The 23347-nt window shown below is 46.9% G+C and overlaps 1 protein-coding gene across 5 annotated transcripts in view; it reads left to right on the top strand.

The window, feature by feature from the left end:
- The window catches only part of PLEKHA5 (pleckstrin homology domain containing A5), a 197355-nt gene extending 182135 nt beyond the window's left edge, over positions 1 to 15220 (top strand). For 2 of the 5 annotated variants that reach the window (XM_058655778.1, XM_058655781.1), the window contains 7 exons: positions 3909 to 4027; positions 5706 to 5915; positions 7503 to 7643; positions 8178 to 8302; positions 9978 to 10123; positions 11396 to 11498; positions 14317 to 15219. In XM_058655778.1, the coding sequence (XP_058511761.1) occupies positions 3909 to 4027; positions 5706 to 5915; positions 7503 to 7643; positions 8178 to 8302; positions 9978 to 10123; positions 11396 to 11490 (836 nt within the window). In that variant the 3' untranslated portion in view covers positions 11491 to 11498; positions 14317 to 15219. Of the gene's footprint in view, positions 1 to 3908; positions 4028 to 5705; positions 5916 to 7502; positions 7644 to 8177; positions 8303 to 9977; positions 10124 to 11395; positions 11499 to 14316 lie in introns of all 5 variants that reach the window. The other 3 variants (XM_058655782.1, XM_058655780.1, XM_058655779.1) reach the window with 3 other exon arrangements.
- The last annotated feature ends 8127 nt before the right edge of the window (positions 15221 to 23347 follow it).

The raw sequence follows: 23347 nt of genomic DNA, 5'->3' as shown, positions 1-23347 counted from the left end.
AAATGCACATTGAATGTGGATTGAAACCACAGCTGACACCCTGACGAATGGTTAAACTCAGCTGCAAGGCAGTGTTGTTGAGGGTGCGGACCCATTGAAGCACACGTTCCTGGTGGCAGTGTGAAATGGAGCAGTCTGACAGTTGCTTATAAAGTTAAACGTGAAGTCATAATACACTGTGGGGCAGGAGCTTTCTGGAGTGGGGTAGAATTTCCTACCCAGAAATGCAAGGGAAACTTAGGTTCAAAATTTTTTTTAACATTTATTTATTTCGGGCTTGGCAGCGCGGCCTAGTGGCTAAGGTCCCTGCCTGGATCCCATATGGCCGCTGGTTCTAATCCCGGCAGCTCCACTTCCTCTCTAGCTCTCCTCCTCTCAGTATATCTGACTTTGTAATAAAAATAAAATAAATCTTTTTTTTTTTTTTAAAGATTTTTATTGTTATTGGAAAGCCGGATATACAGACAGGAGGAGAGACAGAGAGGAAGATCTTCCATCCGATGTTTCACTCCCCAAGTGAGCCGCAACGGGCCGGTACGCGCCAATCCGATGCCGGGAACCTGGAACCTCTTCCGGGTCTCCCACGCGGGTGCAGGGTCCCAATGCATTGGGCCGTCCTCAACTGCTTTCCCAGGCCACAAGCAGGGAGCTGGATGGGAAGTGGAGCTGCCGGGATTAGAACCGGCGCCCATATGGGATCCCGGGGCTTTCAAGGTGAGGACTTTAGCCGCTAGGCCATGCCGCCGGGCCCAATAAAATAAATCTTTAAAAAAAAAAAAATTTTATTTATTTCTGGGCCCGGCAGCGTGGCCTAGCGGCTAAAGTCCTCGCTTTGAATGCCCCGGGATCCCATATGGGTGCCAGTTCTAATCCCAGCAGCTCCACTTCCCATCCAGCTCCCTGCTTGTGGCCTGGGAAAGCAGTAATAAAAATAAATAATAAAAATAAATATAAATAAATAAATAAATAAAAAGATTTATTTATTTCTATTGGAAAGTCAGATATACAGAGAGGAGTAGAGACAGAGAGGAAGATCTTCCATCCGATGGTTCACTCCCCAAGTGAGCGCAACAGCTGGAAGTGAGCGAATCCAAAGCCAGGATCCAGGAACTCTTCCGGGTCTCCCACGCAGGTGCAGGGTCCCAAGGCTTTGGGCTGTCCTCGACTGCTTTCCCAGGCCACAAGCAGGGAGCTGGATGGGAAGTGGAGTGGCCGGAATTAGAACCGGTGACCATATAGGATCTCGGGTGCGTGCAAGGAGAGGAGTTTAACCACTACGCTATCGCGCCGGGCCCACGGTCAAATTTTTAAATCTTAACACTTGCTTTGGCAGAAGGAGAATTCTGATTTCTATAGCTCACAATGGAAGAGAATGAGAAGTGCAAGATAGAAGGGCAGAGAGAAATTTTGCATCTGAAGCTGTTTCTGTGCACTTCACTTTGGGATTACATTTTCTGAGCCCCAACAGTACAGAACAGTACAGAACCTAGTGGCTAAGGTCCTCGCCTTGATCCCATATGGCCGCTGGTTCTAATCCCGGCAGCTCCACTTCCTCTCTATCTCTTCTCCTCTCAGTATATCTGACTTTGTAATAAAAAAAATAAAATAAATCTTAAAAAAAAAAAAAAAAAGAAAAGAGTTCTGTAATGTTAAGAAAACTCCTAAGAAAAGTCAGAAGAGGGTAAACTTGCCGTTTAGCAGTTTTTACCACGAAAGAGAAAGAGGGTAAGATTAAGAGATTTAGGAAAAACTGTTGATGGCAATACTTCTTTTTAAAGAGAAAAAAAGGAAAAAGGAAAAGTTACGGGGGGAGACAGAGATTGAGTACTGACAAACTCATGATGAACTCATCACGGAGACGAAGCAAGCAGTGTATCCCTCAGTCACCTTCACCTGAAGAATTTGTCCGTTGGGCCTGGCACGATAGCTTAGCGGTTAAGGTCCTCGCCTTGAATGCACTGGGATCCCATACGGGCGCCGGTTCTAATCCTGACAGCCCCGCTTCCCATCCAGCTCCCTGCTTGTGGCCTGGGAAAGCAGTCAAGGACGGCCCAGAGCCTTGGGATCCTGCACCCATGTGGGAGACCCCGAGGAGGCTCCAGGCTCCTGGCTTTGGATTCGTGCGGTTCTGGCCGTTGTGAAAGTTGCCGACAGCTGGGGTTAACTGTGTCCTTCACTCTGGTTCCTGTCGGTAGAACACATGGCATTGTTCAACTGTACAGTACTTAGGAATGATTTAATATGTGGTTTTGTAAATGACTCATTCATCAACAGGAATTTAATTACCATGAAAAATGGATGAGCCATTATTTGTTCCAGTGCATATGTTTACTATTAAAATATCATTTTAAATACATTCGCTAGTGTTTTCTGAATTCTTCCTGCAAGTTTTGCCACTTTGTTTCAGTTGTGTGCTTTTCTTGTGGCCTAGGCTCTCTTCTGGGCATGTTATCTGAAGTCCTTGCATCAGTTCTGATGTCATTTATTTTTGTGTGACACAATTTGCAGTAGGATTTTCAGATGGAAATACCACCAAGCTGTAGAGGTTTCTTCTGGAGAACTTACAGAACCCAAAGAGAGTGATGCTTTTTTTTTTTTTTTTTTTTTTAAGAAAATCAACTGAGCATTTTAATAATTTGTTTTTTGCTTCTAGAGGTCAATGCTAATATTTTTTATTTTAGAGATTTATTTATTTTTATTGCATAGTCAGAGATATACAGAGAGGAGGAGAGACGGCGAAAGATCTAATATCCGATGCTTCACTCCTCGAGTGTGCGCAACGGCCGGTGCTGCGCCCATCCGAAGCCGGGAACCAGGAACTTCTTTCTGGGTCTCCCACGCGGGTGCAGGGTCTGAAAGCTTTGGGCCGTCCTCGACTGCTTTTCCAGGCCACAAGCAGGGAGCTGGATGGGAAGTGGGGCTCCCGGGATTAGAACCCGCGCCCATATGGGATCCTGGTGTGTTCAAGGCGAGGACTTTAGCCGCTAGGCCACCGCGCCAGACCCGACAATGCTAATAGACAAAAGCATATATTCTGTTTAAACAGATGCCTTTGGTATAAATATATACATTACATGTTAACATACTATTCTCTGTTAATGTGATTATCTTCTAAATATATGATTGTCTTTTCCATTATTATTGCTTTTATTGGAAAGTCAGATTTACAGAGAAAAGGAGAGACGGGGAGAGAGATCTTCCATTCTCTGGTTCACTCCCCAAGTGGCCACAATGGCCATAGCTGATCTAAAGCCAGGAGCCAGGAGTTTCTTTCAAGTTTCCCATGTTGGTACAGGGTCCCAAGGCTTTGGGCCATCCTGTACTGCTCTCCCAGGCCACAAGTAGGGAGCTGAAAAGTTAGCGCAGCAGCCAGCACAGGAACCTGTGTTCATATGCAACGGAAGGACTTTACCCACTAGGCTACCGTGTCAGGCCCCTGTGGTTTTCTTCTAATTATAAAATCAGCATTTGTTCATTGTAGGAGTCTTGAAAGATATAAAAAGAGAAAGTAAAAATGGTTACCAATTGTTAACCTTATTAGTGGACACTTGGTTGAGTCTTGCTTTCAAATGAATAAAATACATTTTTAGAATCAAAAGGGAGAAAAGTGATGAAAAAGAAGAGATATAAAGATATTCAGGTGTGTTGCTTAATTCTTTTGGCCAAAACCCTGGTCACTGATAGTCTGTGAAGTGTTAGACTAATGAGGTAGGATTATGGTTGGGAAGGACCGGGGCTACGAAGGAGGGATTTTTCTGTGTGGATTAGATTCTTAAGTGTTGCTTGTGTCTTAACCTAACCCCCATTTAGCCAGCAGTGTTATTGACGGTCTCATTTCAGATAATCAATTCAGCCCAAAGAAATCAGTGTTGTGTGAAGGAAACTTGGACTGCTCTTTTTGTTTTCAGGTTCACACTTTCCTGTCGGGGTAGTCCCTCCAAGGACAAAATCACCAACGCCCGAGTCTTCCACAATAGCTTCCTACGTAACCCTGAGGAAAACGAAGAAAATCATGGATCTGAGAACGGTACTTAAGCACAAAATAACCTCCAGAAGGACTCTCAGCATAGCAATTGCTTTCTATATCTTTCTCTTTTTAATGTCGATCAGAATTCTTTTTACATACTGTAACACAATAGTGATCTTAGCTTTGTGTTCCAGTACAGGGAAGAGAGCTAGCCCCTCAGATGACAAGCCTAATCCATACCTGGTTTAGGTTTCTCTCTCTCTCTTAAATATTTGTTTATGTATTTGAAAGAGCTGTAATAGGAGAGGAAGAGATAGAGACATCTTCCATCCTCTGGCTACTCCGCAAGGCTGAGCCAGGCTGAAGTGAGGAGCCAGGAACTTCACCCAGGTCTCCCACATGGCTGAGCTTGTGCCCAAACACTTGGGCCATCCTCCACTGCTTTTCCTAAGCCTTTGGCAGGGAGCTGGATGGCAAGTGGAGCAGCCCGGGCACTAACCGGCACCCACATGGCATGCTGTGTCACGGGCCGCTCAGCACCAGCTCTGGCCTGGGCTCGCAGTGTGCGTTCTGTGGGCGGTGTTCTCTGATAGCCTCGCTGCACTGCAGCCTAAGGATTTCCGTGAGGAGCCGGACAGGTGCTCCGTGGTGCCTTTCCTGGCCAACCTGGGGTGGCAGGGCCTCTGCTGTGATAGCCGAGGAGTTCGCCATGGTCTGGCAACAATGAGGAACATGGAATGCAGCTGGGAAATAAATCCTGTTTTTTGCTTCTTCATCTGAGATCCATTTAATTTAAACTGACTCTAAATCAGTCCAGTTTTCTTCTTGGAAAGATGCTGCAGTTCCGTATTGTCTTCTTAAGTTTATTTTAGGAATGTAGACTACAAAAGAACTTTTACTTTAGTCCTTATAAATGCTTTACCTATTTTGTTTGAAATATTTTTTAAGATTTATTTATTTATTTATTTGTGTTGGAAAGTCAGATTTACAGAGAGAAAGGGAGACAGAGAGAAAGATCATTCCTAAGTGGCCGCAATGGCCAGAACTAAGCCAATCCAAAGCAAGGAGCCAGAAACCTCCTCCAGGTCTCCCACGTGGGTGCAGGGTCCCAAGGCTTTGGGCTGTCCTCAACTGCTTTCCCAGGCCACAAGCAGGGAGCTGGATGGGAAGTGGAGCTGCCGGGATTCGAACTGGCACCCATATGGGATCCTGGCACATGCAAGGCAAGGATTTCAGCCACTAGGCTACCATGCTGGGCCCATATTTTAGCTGTGGATAACAGACTGTAAAGCACTACAAAGAGCAGCTTAACATACTATGCCACATGCCAGCTGGCGTTGTGTATCATGATGCTTGAAAGCTGTTAAAGTGCGGGCCTACATAAAACGTTAAGACCAGGGAAGCAACAGGTTCCTGTTAGGTTTGCTTCAAAGTTCCCATGCCTTTTAACATTTTCTTGGTTCTTAACCAAGAAAATGCCCTCTCCCTGCTCCTCCTGTCTCTTGTCAGCTGTTTCTCACCTGCTTCTCTGCTGTTCTGCCCCCGGCCTTGTAGCTCCAGTTACCAGTGAAGGATAAAGCAGTATCACTTGCATTTCTGATATCATCTAAATTTAAAACCTTCGCTTCTCACTTGAAAACAAGATAACTGACCGCACTCTAGGCCTTCTTTTATTCCCTCATGCTTTTCAGAAGTTATTCTACATTTATAAAATGATGTGTTTATTTTTCATTTCCAGGAAAGACCGAGAAGTGCAGTGGAGCAGCTCTGTTTAGCTGAAAGTGCTCGACCCCGGATGACGGTGGAAGAGCAGATGGAAAGAATAAGGAGACATCAGCAAGCCTGCCTGCGGGAGAGGAAGAAGGGATTCGGTGTCCTGGGTGCTTCGGATCAGTCACCCTTACCAAGCCCTTCGAGCTTAAGGGACGATCCCTTCAGGGTTATGCAGGTACATCAACTGCTTCAGATTATTCTTTTCTTTTTTGAAAAAAGCCTATTTATAACTTGTATAATACATTTCTTTTTCATGATGTTTACATAGTTAAGGATGCATGCCCAGGAGAGGGGAGGTCGAGGAATGGAGGAAAGTGGGTGACACAGCTGTTCCCAGTCTCCTTTTGTTCCCAGCTGGGGAAAAAGGGGAAAAAGCCACTGCCAGCAGCCCAGCCACATCACTGCCCTGGGATGGGGGACAGCCACCCGATATCATGCCCGGGTCCCCAATGTGGAGCATATTCTGAAGACACTGCTAAAGTGGTTTTCATAGTTCTGAGATACTGTTGACTTTGTTGCTCCAAGGAGGAGGAAATCCTTGCAAGGTCCATTGGTTGACAGTCAACCTTAGAGTCTCTATTCACTCAAATACTTGCTGTCAAAGCTTGGCCAGGAGAGCTGTCCAATTTGTTCTGTGCCCATGATACTAGATGTCTTTTACAGGCCTCAGTGAACTGGTTGTCATGCTCCTCATGTTCTTCTGGGTGTGCTGTCCAATGCACAGGCTTCAGTAACTGAGGAGACCCAGTTCTGACATGTGCACTCCATGACCAGAGCACAGATCCTGCAATTTCCCTCATAGATGGAGTTTTGAATCCAGTGATCCAGACCCTGTTTGCTGGTGTGTCCATGTCTGCCTCCCACATATTTTATTCTTAAAAAGGCAACTATGTTGGCACTCTAGTATAGTTAACACATATTTGGCATTAACCAGACCCAGAATGCCAGCTAGTTACTGGCTGCTTCCCTCCCCGTAGTGTAACACTTGCCTAAATACAATGCAACCTAGGCAGTTACCTCCAGCTGGGGTTGCAAAGGCATACATTGTGACTAGTATGTTACAGTAAGCTAAGAGAATTTAATAAGGTGGAATTAACCCTGGTATCAAGAGAGCAGAGCCGAAGTTCTTGTAGGCCACCTTTGCACCAGTTGCACACTTACTCTGTTCAAGTCAACATGAGATGTCGTGCGGGTTGCCAAGACGGTCCTCAATTACCCTCCCAGTAAAATGTCTGTTACTCTGTGTCCAGACTTAGCATGACCCAAACTAGCCCAGAAGAGCTTCCCAGGGAGAAATCTGTGTCTGCATTCTGCAGCGCCCCAGCCTCAGCCCGGAAGAGTAACACCACGCCAGGCTAACACGCTCCTGCAGTAGCTTCTGCCTGGCCTTGTTAGTAGGCAGCTGAGCCCTCGTAGCAGGATCTAAGAGGCTGTCGGTGACCGCTTAAACAGATGGATCAGCTGAATGTGCTCCTGTCTTCCCCCAGACATCCCACTCATCTAGTCAGGAACAGGCCTCCTAAATAAAGACTTACCAAGGAGTGAGTTCCCAAGTAGAGCCGTGAGGAGCCAAGTGTGTGGATTACTGCCATGTTTAGTTGTGACGTAAGCGATTACACACACTTAGATACAAAATGTTTTCTCTGTTTAAATATGTGGTTTTGTAAGAAAACTTCCCTTGAATGAAGGTTCAGCTTTAATTTTGGAATTACCTGGCACTACCTACACACCGTGACCCTGAAAGGCTCTGTCTTTTGCGCAGACTCGAAGGAGAGACGATAACATGAAGGACCTGGACACGGTCAGTGGGGACAGTGATGAGAAGCCAAACCACGAAAGTCCCGTGACGGAAATTGTTCAGCTCAAAGAAGCTGCACCCCAAGACACAGGTCTCAGCAAAGAGGTACGTTGTTTGAGCAGATATGCCAAAGACGTGGATTTCCTAAGATCAGATCAGGTGCTAAGGTTGAAAATAAGTGATGTCTTTCAATTACAGAGGCCATAGGTCCAAGTGAAATGATAGATTTCCTTTTATTAAAGTGGTGTGTTCAGCTGTATAAGGGTATATATTCACTGGAAATGAAAAGACATGATCAATTCAGATTGAAAGAAATTATGAACTACATTAAATATTATTATAACCCAACAGTTAGGCTTTCACACTGTTCAACATCTCAGGACAGATAGCTTTTATTACTTTCTAGTAGGGAAGAATGTTTATATTATTAATGTTACAATTAATAATATTAATAAACATTAAAATGATATCATGTATATTCCTTACATTTTGCATAGGTAAATATTTGACAGGATATACCTTTTAAACAAAATTTTATTTTAGAATTTTACATTTACTAAGAAATATTTAATGTGATTAGAGTGCTTTGAAAAGAAATTTGTTCAAGAAAAAAAATTTTTTTTTCTTCTTATTCTGTAGCTTAAAAACACTGAACCTGTTCTCTACGAGCTGCTTTTCAAACCTGAGCCAAATGGCGTAGATGCTGAGGAAGTGACGGATAAAGAAAGAGACGAAAAGGAAACGGCTGATGATGTTACCTCCAGGTAATAGTTCAGAGAACTGTGTGACTGCTTCAAAGTGGCGACCTGCGCAGTCAGAAGTTGTTGCATTGTGGTTACAGCTCAGCTCCCTAGGGCAGCATGGCCAAGCTCAAGTCCCACAGGTTTGGCCTCCCCAGGCTATTTCCTATCCTTGCTCACCTTTAAAAACCCAAAGCAAGCCAGCACTCCCTGTAGGCTCACCAGGTTGAGTCGGCTCCATTTCCGATACAGCTCGCGGCTAATGTGCCTAGAAAGGCAGTGGAAGATGGGCCCCCACGCCCATGTGGGAGAGCCGGTGAAGCCCCCTGCTCCTAACTTCAGCCTGGCCAAGCCCTGGCCATGTAGGCTGGTCAGGGCATGAACCAGCACGTAGAAAAATTGCTGTCTGTTTCCCTCTCTCCCCTTTCCCTGCTCTCGCCCTATCTCCCCTCTTTCACTGCAATTCTCTCAAAATAAATATAAAAATAGAAGATCAGGAATAACATAGTTGATTTTGTGAGAGTGTGGTTAGGATCAGATTAGAAAATCCAAGTATAGCACTTGACGCTGTGCTTTGCACTTAGAAGAATTCCAAACACCAGTGCCCCCCAGGAATTGGGTTAGCAGGCAGCTGGAGTCAGGAGCAGGGGCAGCCATCAAACCCAGGTGCTCCAGTGTGGGACAAAGGTCCTGATCACTCAACCCAGCACCTGTCCCATCAGGAAATCTGAGCTCTAAACTGGATATATGGTTGTATTGAAGTGGTAATACACATATACTGGAGTATTTACAGATAAATTTCATGTCTAGAATCTTTTTCTTTTTTTTTTTTTCTAAGATTAATTTATTTGAAAGGCAAAGCTACAGAGAAAGAGACACACAGAGAGATCCTCTGTTCACTGGTTCACCTCCCAGATGGCCACAATGGCCAGAGCTGGACCAGGCCAAAGCCAGCAGCCAAGAGCTCCATCCTCGGGAATAGGGGCCCAAGCAGTTGGGCCATGCTCTGCACCAGCAGAGAGCGGGATCGGAAGTGAAGCAGCCTGGACCAGCACTCACATGGGAGGCTGGCACTACAGGCAACAGCTTTACCTGCTATGGTGTGGAGCCGCCCCCTAGAATATGTTTTACATATTTTACATAGGAGTTGTAGTAGATTGGCCAGATAGGGGTAACTATTGAAAATGTGTGTGTGTGCTTCACGGTATTTGCTCTAACGTTACGTTTGTGGGCCTGATGCACTAACCTAGTGGCTAAATCCTCGCCTTGCGTTCACCAAGATTCCATATGGGTGCTGCTTCGTGTCCTGGCTGCTCCACTTCCCATCCAGCTCCCTGCTTGTGGCCTGGGAAAGCAGTCGAGGATGGCCCAAATCATTGGGACCCTGCACCCGAGCGGGAAACCCAAAAGAGGCTCCTGGCTTCAGATTGGCTCAGCTTCAGCCATCGCGGCCCATTGGGGAGTGAACAAGCTGATGAAAGATCTTTCTCTCTCTGTATATTTGCTTTTCCAAGAAAAAAAATAAAACTTTGGTAAATAATAATAATTTTACATTTGCATTTCCATAAAAGGGGAAAGGAGGCTAATTACAAATACAGTGTTTGCAGTTGTTAAATACTGGTGGTGGCATTTTTCTGTATATTAAAAAGTTTTCAGAGCAAAGAAAATGAATTGTGAAATGCTGATCTGTTTTTACCAGCTCTCAAGAGGAGACACCAGTAACAAATCATAAAGCAGAAGGCCATCCTGAAGGAAGTGCCAAGATGGGTCTTCACGAAGCGGAGGACGCCGTGCCTCCCCGTGAGCCAGCTCCTGAGGTTCCGAGAGGAAGTCCGGCCCTAGCAGGTGGGTGTTCTGCTGGCGCTGCTTGCCCCCACGGGCAGGTCCCGCCACACCCCACCTCCGAGTCTCGTTGGCTTTGGTTTTGAAAAAGAAGTCTCTAAACATCTTCTGTTAGATGCTTCAGTGCTTGGGAAACCTACCTGTTCACACAGAGCATTCATAAACTTGCTGCTTTGAGAACTATGGAGATTTTAATCATCTAAATCCATAATCCACATCTGGGCTGTTTTTGTTGTTGTTTTTTTTTTTTTTTTTTTTTTTTCTTTTTTGGCAGTAGAAAGTTGTTCTTCCTTAACATGTTAAAAAAAAAAAAAAACAAGATAAAACAAGCTGTTGGGGCAGGCATTTGGCACAGCAGTTAAGACACCTCTTGGAGCAGCACCCGCCATGTTAAAGTGCCTCCATCTAAATGCCAGCACCGCTGCTTTCCAGCTTCCTGCTGACACACACCTAGGGAGCGGCAGGTGAAAAGTGAGGCATCAGATAAGAATGAAGAAACTGTCATTTTTTTGTTTCTCTTTCACATAAATAAATAAATACGTATATATGCAGTACTGTTGGGTTTTGGGCGGATATTCACAGATCTTTGATTTTCTTCATGATTTGGTTCATAAGTTTTCATTTATTTATATATTTTTATTTGAAAGAGAAGAGAGACAGCTCTTCCATCTGCTGGTTTACTCTACAAATGCTTTCAATAGCCAGAGCTGGCCCAGGCTGAAGCCAGGACTCAAAATTCAGGCATTACGGGACCAAACTGCTTAGGCCACCATCCGATGCCGCCCAGGGTGCACAATCGTGGGAAGCCGGACAAGAGCAGAGCCAGGGCTCAACCCCCTGGACTCTGAAATGGGATGCAGGCGTCCCTGGTGATGAGCCACAGAGCAGGCAGCCACCGCAGGACCCTGCAGAGCCCCTGCCGTGTGTGGGAGCCCCCAGGTCTGTCCATCACGTTGCTTTGTGCAGAGGCAAAGAGCAATCCTCTCCCTCATCTCTGCCACTGACATGGCACTGTGCACAGACGTTCTCACACAGGGGTCTGAGCCCAAGGGGTATGGCAGTGTTAAAGCCACAACCTTCTAGTCCTGCAGGCCTCTGTACTATTTCACTAAGCCTTTGGAGACATTTCCTCCTGAACCTGCCAGGTTAGCAAGTCACAGCACAGCCCACGCACTGCCAGAGGAATGCGGACTGCAGGAGCAGCATGTGGGGCTTCACTTCTGCAGATGCACCTCAAAGATGTTTCTCTTCCCACGTTCTCTTGGTGTGTTTCAGCCAAAAGTCCCTCCCTGTCTCCCGAGTCCTCGGCGTCTCCCGTGCCCTCTGCTCAGCCTCAGCTCCCGGAAGGATCGCATTTCATGTGTGTGTAGTCTCCCAAGTACGTCTCTTCTCAGCTCTGCCTCCGTGCTTTCCTGTTAGATGCTTTTTGAGTTGTGTTCACTTGTTGGGTGAGTCAATCAGAAGGGGGAGTGATTATGGACTAAACACCAGGAATGGCTGGTGGAGCAAGCTCTGCATGCCGTGAGCCACAGTGAGTCAGTGAGAGCAGCTTTCTGTTTCTTATTTCAGCATCCAGAAAAGCAGGAGACTTGGGAAGGATGGCCTGTGCCAGTTCAGACAGTGTGGCAGCCGGGTTCCCACTAAACGTTTGTTTCTGTAGTTGGAATTCTGAGACAACTGTTGAATTCATTACATGCCGATTATGTAAGGTTTTCAACAATTAGTGTGACTTGCCTGTCTCGTTGGGAATTTGCTCATCATTTTTTTTTTTTTTAAAGATTTTATTATTATTATTGGAAAGCTGGATATACAGAGAGGAGGAGAGACAGAGAGGAAGATCTTCCATCCGATGATTCACTCCCCAAGTGAGCCGCAACGGGCCGGTGTGCGCCGATCCCATGCCGGGAACCAGGAACCTCTTCCGGGTCTCCCATGCGGGTGCAGGGTCCCAAAGGTTTGGGCCATCCTCGACTGCTTTTCCCAGGCCACAAGCAGGGAGCTGGATGGGAAGTGGAGCTGCCGGGATTAGAACCGGCGCCCATATGGGATCCCGGGGCTTTCAAGGCAAGGACTTTAGCCGCTAGGCCACGCCGCCGGGCCCAATTTGCTCATCATTTTAAAGGACAGAGAAGAAGTGTAGCCGTGGACGTTAAGTCTACATAATTGAATTTTTTTTTCAGTTAGGGAGGTCCCTGTGAAAATTTCATGAATAGGGACGGGGGTAAAGAGGAGAGCCCTTTCTGAGCAGAGTTCAAGATTTAATTATTTGAGGCTGGCACTGTGACCAGTAAAGCCTCCACCAGCAGTGCCAGCATTCCCTATGGGCACCAGTTTGAGTTCTGGCCGCTCTACTTCCAACCCAACCCTGGAGCCCCTGGACTGCTGGACTCCCAGTGGAGATCAGGAGGAAGCTCTTGGCTCCTGGCTCTTGGCTTCATACCAGCTCAGCTCTGGCCATTATGGGAGTGAAATCACAGATGGAAGATCTCTGTTTCTCCATTCCTCTTTCTGTAACATTCTTTTTTTTTTTTTTGAATTTAGTTATTTGTTGAAAGTCAGAATTATAGAGAGGGAGAGAGGGATTTTTCTATCACTGGCTACAGTGGCCCAGGGCTGGACCAAGCCAAATCCAGGAGCCTAGACTCCCATCCAGGTCTCCCAGCTGTGTGAACCATGGCTAGATGATCTGCCTGGCTTTCTGCTCTCTGGAAGTCTGCCTGTCAAATAAAAATAAATAAAACTTTACCCCCTCCCCCGAAAAAAAAAAGTCTATAGACAGTTGCTAATTTTTATCTGTACTTTTCTACCTATAAACACTTTTTATTTACTTCTCAGAAAAACAGAGGTATAAAATAGAAATGTCTGCCTTTTCTGTTGTTTCTCTCTCATTGTCATGGATGTTTGATGCAGTAAGTTTAACACAAATCCTACTCAGTAATCATAGTCAACCGTAGAAGCCCGAACATCCTGAGCACTACTGCTGGCGTCACTGGCTCAGAGTCTCAAAAGAAATGAGTGCAAATCCCAGCTCGATGAAGTCCGTGCAGTACTTCCTACATTCTAGAATCAACGGCCACTCAGGTTTTTGTTTTGTTTTGAAGTAAGGGCAAGGCAGGCAGGGAGCATCCACATGTGGTCCAGGAGGTCACTGGATCAGGCCAAACCCCTGAGCCCAGAACTCCACTCAGTCTCTTAGATGGGGGACAGGCTCCAAAGTCCTAGGGCCACCTCGTGCTGCAAGGACCTGGATGGGAAGCAGGGGCAGCCAGGACCTGAACCAGCACACCAATGTGACTTGCTGGCATTGCAGGTGGTGGTTTAACCACTGTGCTATACCACCATACCCAAGTCACATGCTTCTGTTGCAACTATGATCTGTGTCTTCTCAGCCAGAAATGTTTATGGTGTTTGATTTCTTTTATAAAAAAAGAAAATATCTTTTATTTGCTGTTATACCTACCAGGAGCCTCAAAGTAGGCTTCTGTTGCTTGTCACTTAATATGTACAGGACTGAAGTGCTTGCTGGAGTTACATCCAATCTGTTATGGTCTTTACCGATGTCATCCCTCTGTCACTCATGTGTTTAAACTCAACTCAGCACGCTTGGAGGTGACAGTTGTTACTGGTGATGGAATGACCCCATATGTGGGAAGAATAAACATGAGGCTTATTTGATTTCTCCCGTGCAAAGACGTGGTGGATGGCCTCTGACTGTCTTAATAGTAAAATGTACAGCAAGAGCTATTTTTATTATTTTTTGGTTCAATAAGCCGGTTATAATTCATGTTCACAGACCCTCTGATAATACAGGATGCTCTCATGGTTCACAGTCACCACAGCCAACTGGTGCATGCGAATGTCATCTGAAGTTAGGCAGGTTGGCACAACTTGAGAGAGCTTTACAGATGCCATGGGCTGTGTGGGCATGTCTCGGGCAAGTGAAAAAGATCCTGCTCCTTTCTGTTGATCTTTGACCTCAGCTCCAAGTTGGGGTACTTTTTTTTCTGATTCTCATTTGCTATTTAAGTGCAGTACTTGTGGCTTTGGAAACGGAGGGAGGCGCAGCCCTTTGTCCTGTGCTTTAGGGCTTGCCTGGCTGTGCCTGTCAGTCCATTGTCACGTCTGTTACTCCCTTCGGGAAGTGGTCATTCGTCAACTTTGCAGGTGTCAAAGTGATTTCCTCTCTTGCTTTGCAGCTACACCGGACTCCTGCTGAAGCCATGAGGCCATGACGAGCTGCCAACATGGACCTTCAGCAACGTAAGAAGATGCTGTACAGAATATTTTAAATCTATGAAATTCATAGTTCTGATGCTTTTGGCCACAGAGCATCATTTTATCACTTCTGGAAAATGTTTATTCCAAACAGCTTTAACGGCCCATATGTACACTCCGTAATCGGTCTCCAGGTTATTACGGAGACACCAGCTTGCTGCTACGTCTCCCGGCACATCCGTGAAGGTGCTTCTCCGTGTGCGGTCCACAGCCCAAGCTCAGTCAGTCAGTCACTTCCAGGTTTTTGATGTTCCTTCGGTCTAGGTGAAATCACACTTCCTCTGGCTTTTCAGCACACATAGTTACGTAATTATTTCCAACGAAACTTCTTTTCCTTTCTTTTCTTTTTTGTTAATTCCTTCTCATTTCAGCTAGTGCAGTGCTTTGTTCCACACCTGATTTGTACAAATTTTATATATATATATTTAAAATGTGCCATTTTATTACAGCTAAGTGCAAACGTCCAGGTCTCTGCTATAATTCTTCCTCAGTCAAATTGCAATGTCCAGTTACTGCCACACTCTCGTCAGCTTACAAACACATTCTCACTTACCTTTTCTTAAGAACAAAAAAGTATAGGTAATTTGAAGTACTGGGTATATACTTCATTGACATAGATGTGTACAGCAATAAGCAGGTTTTCAAATCCAGTACTTAGTTCATGTACAAATGTAATTATGTTCATTGTGTATATATTATACAATGAGCACATGTAATGTATTAAAGGCTACTTACTATTGTTTAAATGCAAATGTTCATAACTCATTTCTTTTTTATCATGTTAAATAAATGTTGATGTTCTTAAATCAGTTGTGTTAGAGCTTCCCTTCTTTCCCTTGGTGGTGAAAGGCGGAGACGCGGGAGAAGGTTGCCTGCAGACCTTAGAGTCCCACATGGCACGGAGAGTGAGCCAGTCCGCCAGCCCTCAAGTGTGAAAGCTGAGAAACTCAAGACTCAGAAAGATGGACTTGGCCATAAGCACGCAGCATTTGACAAAGAGTTTGCACAAGAGTGCGCCCATATTCTGACGTCCCCTCCAAGTCTGCCGGCTCATCCACACTGGGCAGATGGAGTTCCTTGAGGTCTTCAACCGTGTGTATCTGTATGCGTCTTCAGAGACAGCCTCAAGCCCCGCAGTCCAGCGCGGCCCAGTGAACAGGACCAGAGCCATGTACTCTGACAGGGTGGGCAAGAGAGCCCCTCACCACAAGCTGGGGGCCCCCGACCCCTCCCCAAGATCCTACTCCCTGACAGCGTGTCCTTTGCCACTGGTCACGCCCTTCAGAACCAATTACATTTCCTTTCCTCCATAACCTTTTGTTCACACTATATATTGTTCCCAGAGCACAGGAAATTTGATGCTTTGGGATTGCTGTATAAAATGGCTAAAGCAAAGCTGGCACAAAGTCAGTTTTCTCCCATGCTATATTGAAGAGGATTTAGATTTAACTCAAAGTTCAGATATATTAAGAAAAAAATCTATGTGCTTCTAAGAGAATCATACAAAATGAAATGCAAGCAGATACAATCTGTGTTATGGGAAAAAATGAAGACAGGTTCAGATTCAAGAATATGGTCAAACTCTGTAGCTGCATAAACAGGTTTACCCGTGTGACCTTCACGTAAGATGCCTCAGAAAGTCTCAAACGAAACAGACGATCAATTCTGAACTCCCTGCAGTTGTTAAGTGGTTATTATTACAGATGTTTTACCAGAGTGTCCTGGAGCAGGGCTGCTATGATTGTTAGGTGTTACATGTAGAGAAAGAGGTGTGTCTATGTCTTTGATTTATTTTTCTTTAATTTTTATTTATTTGAAAACAAGAGGACCAAAGAGAACTTCCATCCTCTGATTTGTTCCCAAATGGCCACAATATCTGGGACAGACTGAAGCCAGGAGCTAGAAACTCCTTGTAGGCTTCTCCAATGTGAGATGCTGGAAGCTTAACACGCAGTACCACCATTGCTAGTTCGTTTGATTTTATTAACTACTGCATTTTAGGGCCCTGCATGGTGGCCTAGCAGCTAAAGTCCTCGCCTTGAAAGCCCCGGGATCCCATATGGGCGCCGGTTCTAATCCCAGCAGCTCCACTTCCCATCCAGCTCCCTGCTTGTGGCCTGGGAAAGCAGTCAGGGACAGCCCAAAGCCTTGGGACCCTGCACCCACGTGGGAGACCTGGAGGAGGTTCCTAGCGCTTGGCTTTGGGTCAGCGCAGCACCAGCCATTGCTGTCACTTGGAGAGTGAATCATCGGATGGAAGATCTTCCTCTGTCTCTCCTCCTCTCTGTATATCTGCCTTTCCAATAAAAATAAATAAATCTTTAAATTAAAAAATGTACACATTTAAAAAATACTCAAGAAAGGAAATTGTCTTTTTTTTAGGGTCCCAGGAGGCCTAGGGAGTCTAGAGAAAGGTGAAGTAGCTGTGACTCCTCTCCACACTCGGAAAAGCCACTTGAAAATTAGACACTGGAAACCGTCAGTGAGCCCAGGTACTGGTTCTGGAACATGGCACGCGGGGAAGGAAATAGCTAATTTCTTAGAAATCTTAGTGAGATCAGTACCTACCTCCCCCCTCCAGACCACACACTGCCACTTCCCTTCTTGTGGAACGCTGTGTAGACAGTGCAGGGGGCACAGGGGCTCCTGGTCAGCGGGGCACACAGCTTGGCCGCGAGGGAGTTAGGGAGCCTGTCTCAGAGGCATGGGAACTCTCACCACAGTTCTGCACACTTGCTGTCCTCTGCCTCTCCTGACTCTCTGACAACCTCTCCCAGTGGCCCTCACACGCTTCCCTCCGGTTACAGAAAGTTGACAGTCGTGGTGCTTTGTGATCAAAAACAAAACAGCAGGCAAAACTGCCGTGATGTTGGCAGCTCAGGTAATTGTTGGAGCCTGGGCTGCTCTCTCACAGTCAAAATCCCTGCTCGTGTCCCTGGGAAATCAGCAGGAGGCTGCCTAAGTCCTTGTGTCCTTGCCACCTACGTGAGAGGCCCGAGTAGAGCTCCAGAGTCCTAACATTAGCTTGACTTAGCCTTGGCTATTGCAGCCACTTAGGTAGTGAGCTAGCAAATGGAAGATCCCTCTGTCTCATCCGTGTCACTTTGCCTTTCAAATAAATCTTTATTTAAGGGCCCGGCGGCGTGGTCTAGTGGCTAAAGTCATCGCCTTGAACATGCCCCGGGATCCCATACGGGCACCGGTTCTAGTCCCGGCAGCTCCACTTCCCATCCGGCTCCCTGCTTGTGGCCTGGGAAAGCAGTCGAGGACGGCCCAAAGCTTTGGGACCCTGCACGCGCGTGGGAGACCCGGAAGAGGTTCCTGGTCCTGGCACCGGATTGGCGCACAATGGCCCGTTGTGGCTCACTTGGGGAGCGAAACATCGGATGGAAGATCTTCCTCTCTGTCTCTCCTCCTCTCTGTATATCCGGCTTTCCAATAACAATAAAATCTTTAAAAAAAAATCTTTATTTAAAAATAAAATCCATAGTATGGTGTGCCTCAGTTAGGATGCGGCTTGGGTCACCTGTGTCACAGGTCCCCGGGTCTGGATTCGAGGCCCAGGTTCTTACTGATGTGCTCGGGGAGGGGGGCGGGGCTCAAGAAGCCCAGGTACTCTGGGCCACTGCCATCCACATGGAAGACCCTAAGGAAGCTCCTGGTTCAGCTGGCCCAACTCTAGTTGTTGAGATCATCTGCTGAGGGAAACAGTGGGTGGAAGATCTTACTTCTCTTTTTTTTTTCAAAGATTTATTTATTTTATTACAAAGTCAGATATACAGAGAGGAGGAGAGACAGAGAGGAAGATCTTCCGTCCGATGACTCACTCCCCAAGTGAGCCACAACGGCCGGCGCGCTGTTCCGAAGCTGGGAACCTGGAACCTCCTCCTGGTCTCCCATATGGGTGCAGGGTCCCAAGGGATTGGGCCGTCCTCAACTGCTTTCGCAGGCCACAAGCAGGGAGCTGGATGGGAAGTGGAGCTGCCGGGATTAGAACCGGCGACCATATGGGATCCCGGCGCGTTCAAGGCGATGACTTTAGCCGCTAGGCCACGCTGCTGGGCCCATGAAGATCTTACTTCTCTGTTCCCTTCATTCTAACTCTGCCTTTCAAATAAATTTTTTCTTTTCCCTTAAAGATATATTTATTTGTTAGAAAAGCAGATGTACAGAAAGGAGGAGAGACAGAGAGGAAGATCTTCCGTCCAATGTTTCACTCCCCAAGTGGCTCAAAGGCCGGTGCTGCGTCAATCCGAGGCCAGGAGCCAGGAGCTTATTTCAGGTCTCTCATGCGGGTGCAGAGTCCCAAGGCTTTGGGCTGTCCCTGACTGCTTTCCCAGGCCACCAACAGGGTGCTGGGTGGGAAGTGGGGCTGCCAGGATTAGAACCGGCGCCCGTATGGGATCTGGGCATGTTCAAGGCGCGAGGACCTTAACCATTACGCTATCGTGCCGGGCCCAAATAAATCTTTTCAAAGATGTTGCTTCGGTTACCTGCATCCCATATTGAACATCGGGGTTCAAGTCCCAGCCCCTGCACTGCTTGCTGCTGATACGCACCCTTGGGGCGTCTCAGTTGATAGCACAAGTGCCTTTCAAATAAAAATGAACAAAAAAATGTAGTAACTGTGAGAACCACCCATGTACAGAGAGGCAAAGAGCCGGTGCGGGTCCCTCTTCCTGTGGAAGCTGCTGCTCACCTTCACCGCCTGGGACTGAGGCTCGTCCGCTGCCGCACCCAGAACCCCAGCACCGGGGTGCACCATCCTGAGCCCGCAGCTCCCTGGGGCCCTGCTGGCTGTGACCCATTCGCACAAAGGGATTTAGAAGGGCAGGAATATACAGAGATGTCTACACAGCCTGGGGCTCCCTGGACTCCGTCATGTCATCTTCAACACAACTTTGGCTCACTTCAGTCCCGGGTGGCATTAGTCCTACAATCCAGCCTTTGTTTCCAATTAAGACTTTTTTTCTTTTCTTTTTTTGTAGACCTGGGTGATTTACAGTTCAAAGTAGGTAAATAGAAAACATGTTACTCCACATCAAGATGGAGTGGCAGAACTCCTTGTTATCTATGGCAATGATCAGTACTGTTTGAAATGGGTGATGTGTATCAGGGCTGTTGGGTTGCTCCTAAGAACTCCCTAGTTCTGCCTGTTAGGCTATCTGATCCTACCCAACGAAAGCAAAAGAATGACTCATCCCTTTAAGGGAGCAACCGAGGTGCCCTGGAACATGTTCCGTGTAGGCTTTAAGCTGCAGGTGTTACAGGATTCCCCAGGCACTTTTCTTTAAAAAAAAAAAAGGAATAAGGTAAAAAGAAGAAACAACAAATCTTCGACCTAGCACGATGGCTCATTGATTAAATCTTCACCTTACAAGCGCCGGGATTCCATATGGACGCTGGTTCTAATCCCGGCAGCTCCACTTCCCATCCAGCTCCCTGCTTGTGGCCTGCGAAAGCAGTCAAGAACAGCCCAAAACCTTGGGACTGTGTAGATGTGTGGGAGACCCGGAAGAAGCTCCTGACGCCTGGCTTCAGATCAGCTCAGCTCTGGCTGTTATGGCCACTTGGGGAGTGAACCAGTGGATATTAGATCTTTCACTGTCTCTTCTTCACTCTGTAAATCTGCCCTTCAGATGAAAGTAAATAAATCTTAAAAAAGAAACAACCTATCTGCTTTGATCCCTGCCAAGCAGTCTGCTGTTGCAGGCATGCCAGGGAGCTGGCCTGAGGCAGGGCTCGTGTTTGGAACGCCCTCCTGGAGAATGACGGGGCAGGAAGGAGAGCCATCAGCAGCTCCCCAGCACGTCCACATGCAAAGACGTGATTCCTGGACTTGAGGGGGACAAAAGAAAAGCATTGGCTAAACACAGGAGCCCCTGCTCCCTCTCTGTGGTGATCAAACACACACACACTAAATCGGGGGCTCTGCGTCCTCTTCCATGGGATGGGAGAAGGAGAAAAGTGACATGCAGACACAGTGTGCACTCCAGTGGGGTGGCTGGCAGTGCACAGCGACGCAACCTTTCAAAAGTCTGGGAATTTATCTCAGAAATAATCTGGTTAGCGCCCGGAGGCATTGTGTAGTCAGTTTTGTTTATGGCCTAACAGGGGGTCTACTTATCATCTAGATAAGTCTACATGCCTTGAACAAACAAAATCCCTCATTGCTCTGCTGTTAGCAACCGCAGCCGCTCCTTAGCACCGCCTGTGCAGGGGGCCCAGGAGGGCGTTTCAGTTGCTTCCCTTTATGCCTCTGTACTAATGCAAAGTGGGCATTTGGATCTCATCCTGTTTGCTACAATCCTTGCCATCTCCACAGTAATGGCAATGACCAGGGGAGGGAAAGCAGGGCCTCCGGCTGGGGATTGGATGTCATGTGATTAGAGGGTTGGAACTTGGCTGCCACCACTGTTGTTCCACGGGAGGAGGAGGGACTGAAGGTTAAGTTGATCACTGATGGGCAGCCCTGTGCTCTATGGTGCCTACATAAGGAAGCCTTCTCTAAAAGCCCCGGGGAACAAGGTTCCTGCGAGCCTCTTTGCAAGAGCTGAGCCTGGAGAAACATCCTGGAGGGTGGTACCAAGAGAGGGCGTGGAATCTCCCCCTCTGACGCTCTTCATCTGCATTCTTCATGAAAGCCTGCATATTAAACCAGCACACCTGAGCCCTGTCAGGTTTCCCAACCAATGAATGGAAGCCGAGGAGGGCTCATGGGAATCCTACTTTGCACTCAGTCAGAAGCACCGGTGACTTGGACTTGACAACTAAAGTGAAGGCAATCTTGAGGGACTAGGCCCCCGACCCATGGGACCTTCTGTGACCTCCAAGGAGATCTGACTTCAAGAATGAACAAAATTAGAGGACCTTTGTTTGGCTGAAGTGAGTTGGAGAATCTGCTGCTTTGCCTGGCAGATTGGAGGGGGAGATCACACCATCACACGTGATGGTGCCCAGAGTTCGGATTCTGTGGTATCTACTGTGGTTCTTTTCTTAAATCCTCAAAACATCATCGGCCAGGATTGAATGACCCAGGGACCCCTGAGCTGTCAGTGTCAGAGGAAGGAAGCTCCTAAAGAAAGACCATGAGAAGGGAGTTGATGTTGAGTGAGCCATGCTGGAAAAACTGCTCCAAATCAAAATGTCCACCTGTAGGGAACTGGCTGTGTAAATTAAAGAACATCTTTGTGTTCTGTCATTTACTGGGGTGTAGCTAATCTGTGAGAAAAACTTGAATATTTCATGGAAGAGCAGTTAGTAAAACACTCTCTTCCATTGAGCACCATTTTGATAAAAATACATGTGTCCTAAGAGTCACAAAAAAACCCGCAAATTTATGGTAGCGAGACGTAATCTGGTTTTGAAGAATAAGGAACAGAAAGTGAACTTCCATGTTTAAAGTTCCTCTGGACCTGGAACAAGAGGCCTGTTCATCCTTCGGGGACTGACAATGACACCTGCCCAAGTACCCATCCCTACCACCCACCGTGTGTCTCAGAGAAGACTAATTGCAGCACACACCGCCACCACCACCCCCAACGCACTCCACCCCTCCCCGGGTTGCCGGATCTAAGCTCAGTTGGCTAAACCAGGTGATTGTTATTTCAGAAATAGGCTCGGCTCAAAATCATGAAGAATCTAAGCAGGAAGACAGATCTGCATACCTTAAAGGAAATGCCTTGCTCCAAGGCACGAAGTGGTGAGCTGGTGTGGTAGACTCTGATCTTGTGAATCCGTCACCTCTAAGGGAATCTCCCCACCAGCATTGTAAAACCCCGACTCTCCTGTGAGTTGCCAGCGATTTGATTTGTTTGCTTGATAGAACGGCTCATAATTTAAGACACTGTAGTTGACAATTTACAGAGTTACATTTTAAAATCAAAACTAGCCCCCCCAGAAAGTAATAATAATGTAGCATAAATCTGTCTTGTCTACACTCACGGGCCGGGGAGGATCCTGTGCTTTGATCTTCAACACTCTGTGCGCCAGAATGTTGCATAAAACTCAACAGAGGGCTGTGAGTGCTTTCAAAGAGACAGTGAATGGTTTTCTTACGTTACTGTGGATGAACAAAATGCAGAGTCAGCACATACGCCCTGGAAACTATGTATACATTTTGGTCTTGTTACGAAAGCTAAAGAAATACAAAAGAGAAGAAAGGAAAGTAGAAATCTGGAAACAATAAAAAGAATGTAAGCCAGGGAATTGAGGGCAGGAAGAGCCAGCACCAGCAGGCTGGTGTGAACCTAAGAGTGTCCGCTTCATGAAATGCATGAGGTTCACAGGGAATGTACTGTTTAAGGATCAACCTTTTAAGTGTGATTGTTTATGTTTTTGAAAGGCAGAGTAATGGAGTTGGAGAAATATTTTCACTCCTCTGAGCCATGCCTCAAATGCATTAAGCCAGCACACCTGAGGCCTGTCAGATATCCCAACAAATGAATCGCCAAGTAACCACAACGGCTGGAGCTGCGCCAATCCGAAGCCAGAAGCCAAGAGCTCTTCCAGGTCTCCCGAGTGGTTGCAGGGTCCCAAGGCCTTGGGCCATCCTCAGCTGATTTGCCAGGTCACAAGCAGGGAGCTGGATTGGAAATGGAGCAGCCAGGACATAAATTGGTGCCCATATGGGATCTCAGCGCTTGCAAGGTGAGGATTTAGTCATTGAGCCATCATGCTGGGCCCAAGACTGGCATTTTTGTTCAGCCAGTGATTCTGCTGCTTGCGATGCCATCAGCCCGTTTTGGAGTGCTGGTTGGGGTCCTGGCGGCTCTGCTTGCAATCCAGTCGCCTGCTAAAATGCCTGGGTAAGCAACAGATTACAGCCCAGTCTTGGGCCCCTGCCACCTATGTGGCAGTCTTGGATGGAGTTCCTAGTTCCTGATTTGGTCTGTACCAGCCCCAGTCATTTCAGGCGCCCATATGGGATCCCAGCGCATTCAAGGTGAGGAC

Source organism: Ochotona princeps, chromosome 27 (assembly GCF_030435755.1).
Source record: "Ochotona princeps isolate mOchPri1 chromosome 27, mOchPri1.hap1, whole genome shotgun sequence".
Lineage (NCBI taxonomy): Eukaryota > Metazoa > Chordata > Mammalia > Lagomorpha > Ochotonidae > Ochotona > Ochotona princeps.
Note: the sequence above shows the minus strand (reverse complement) of the source record. Positions and strands in the feature narration are given on the sequence as shown.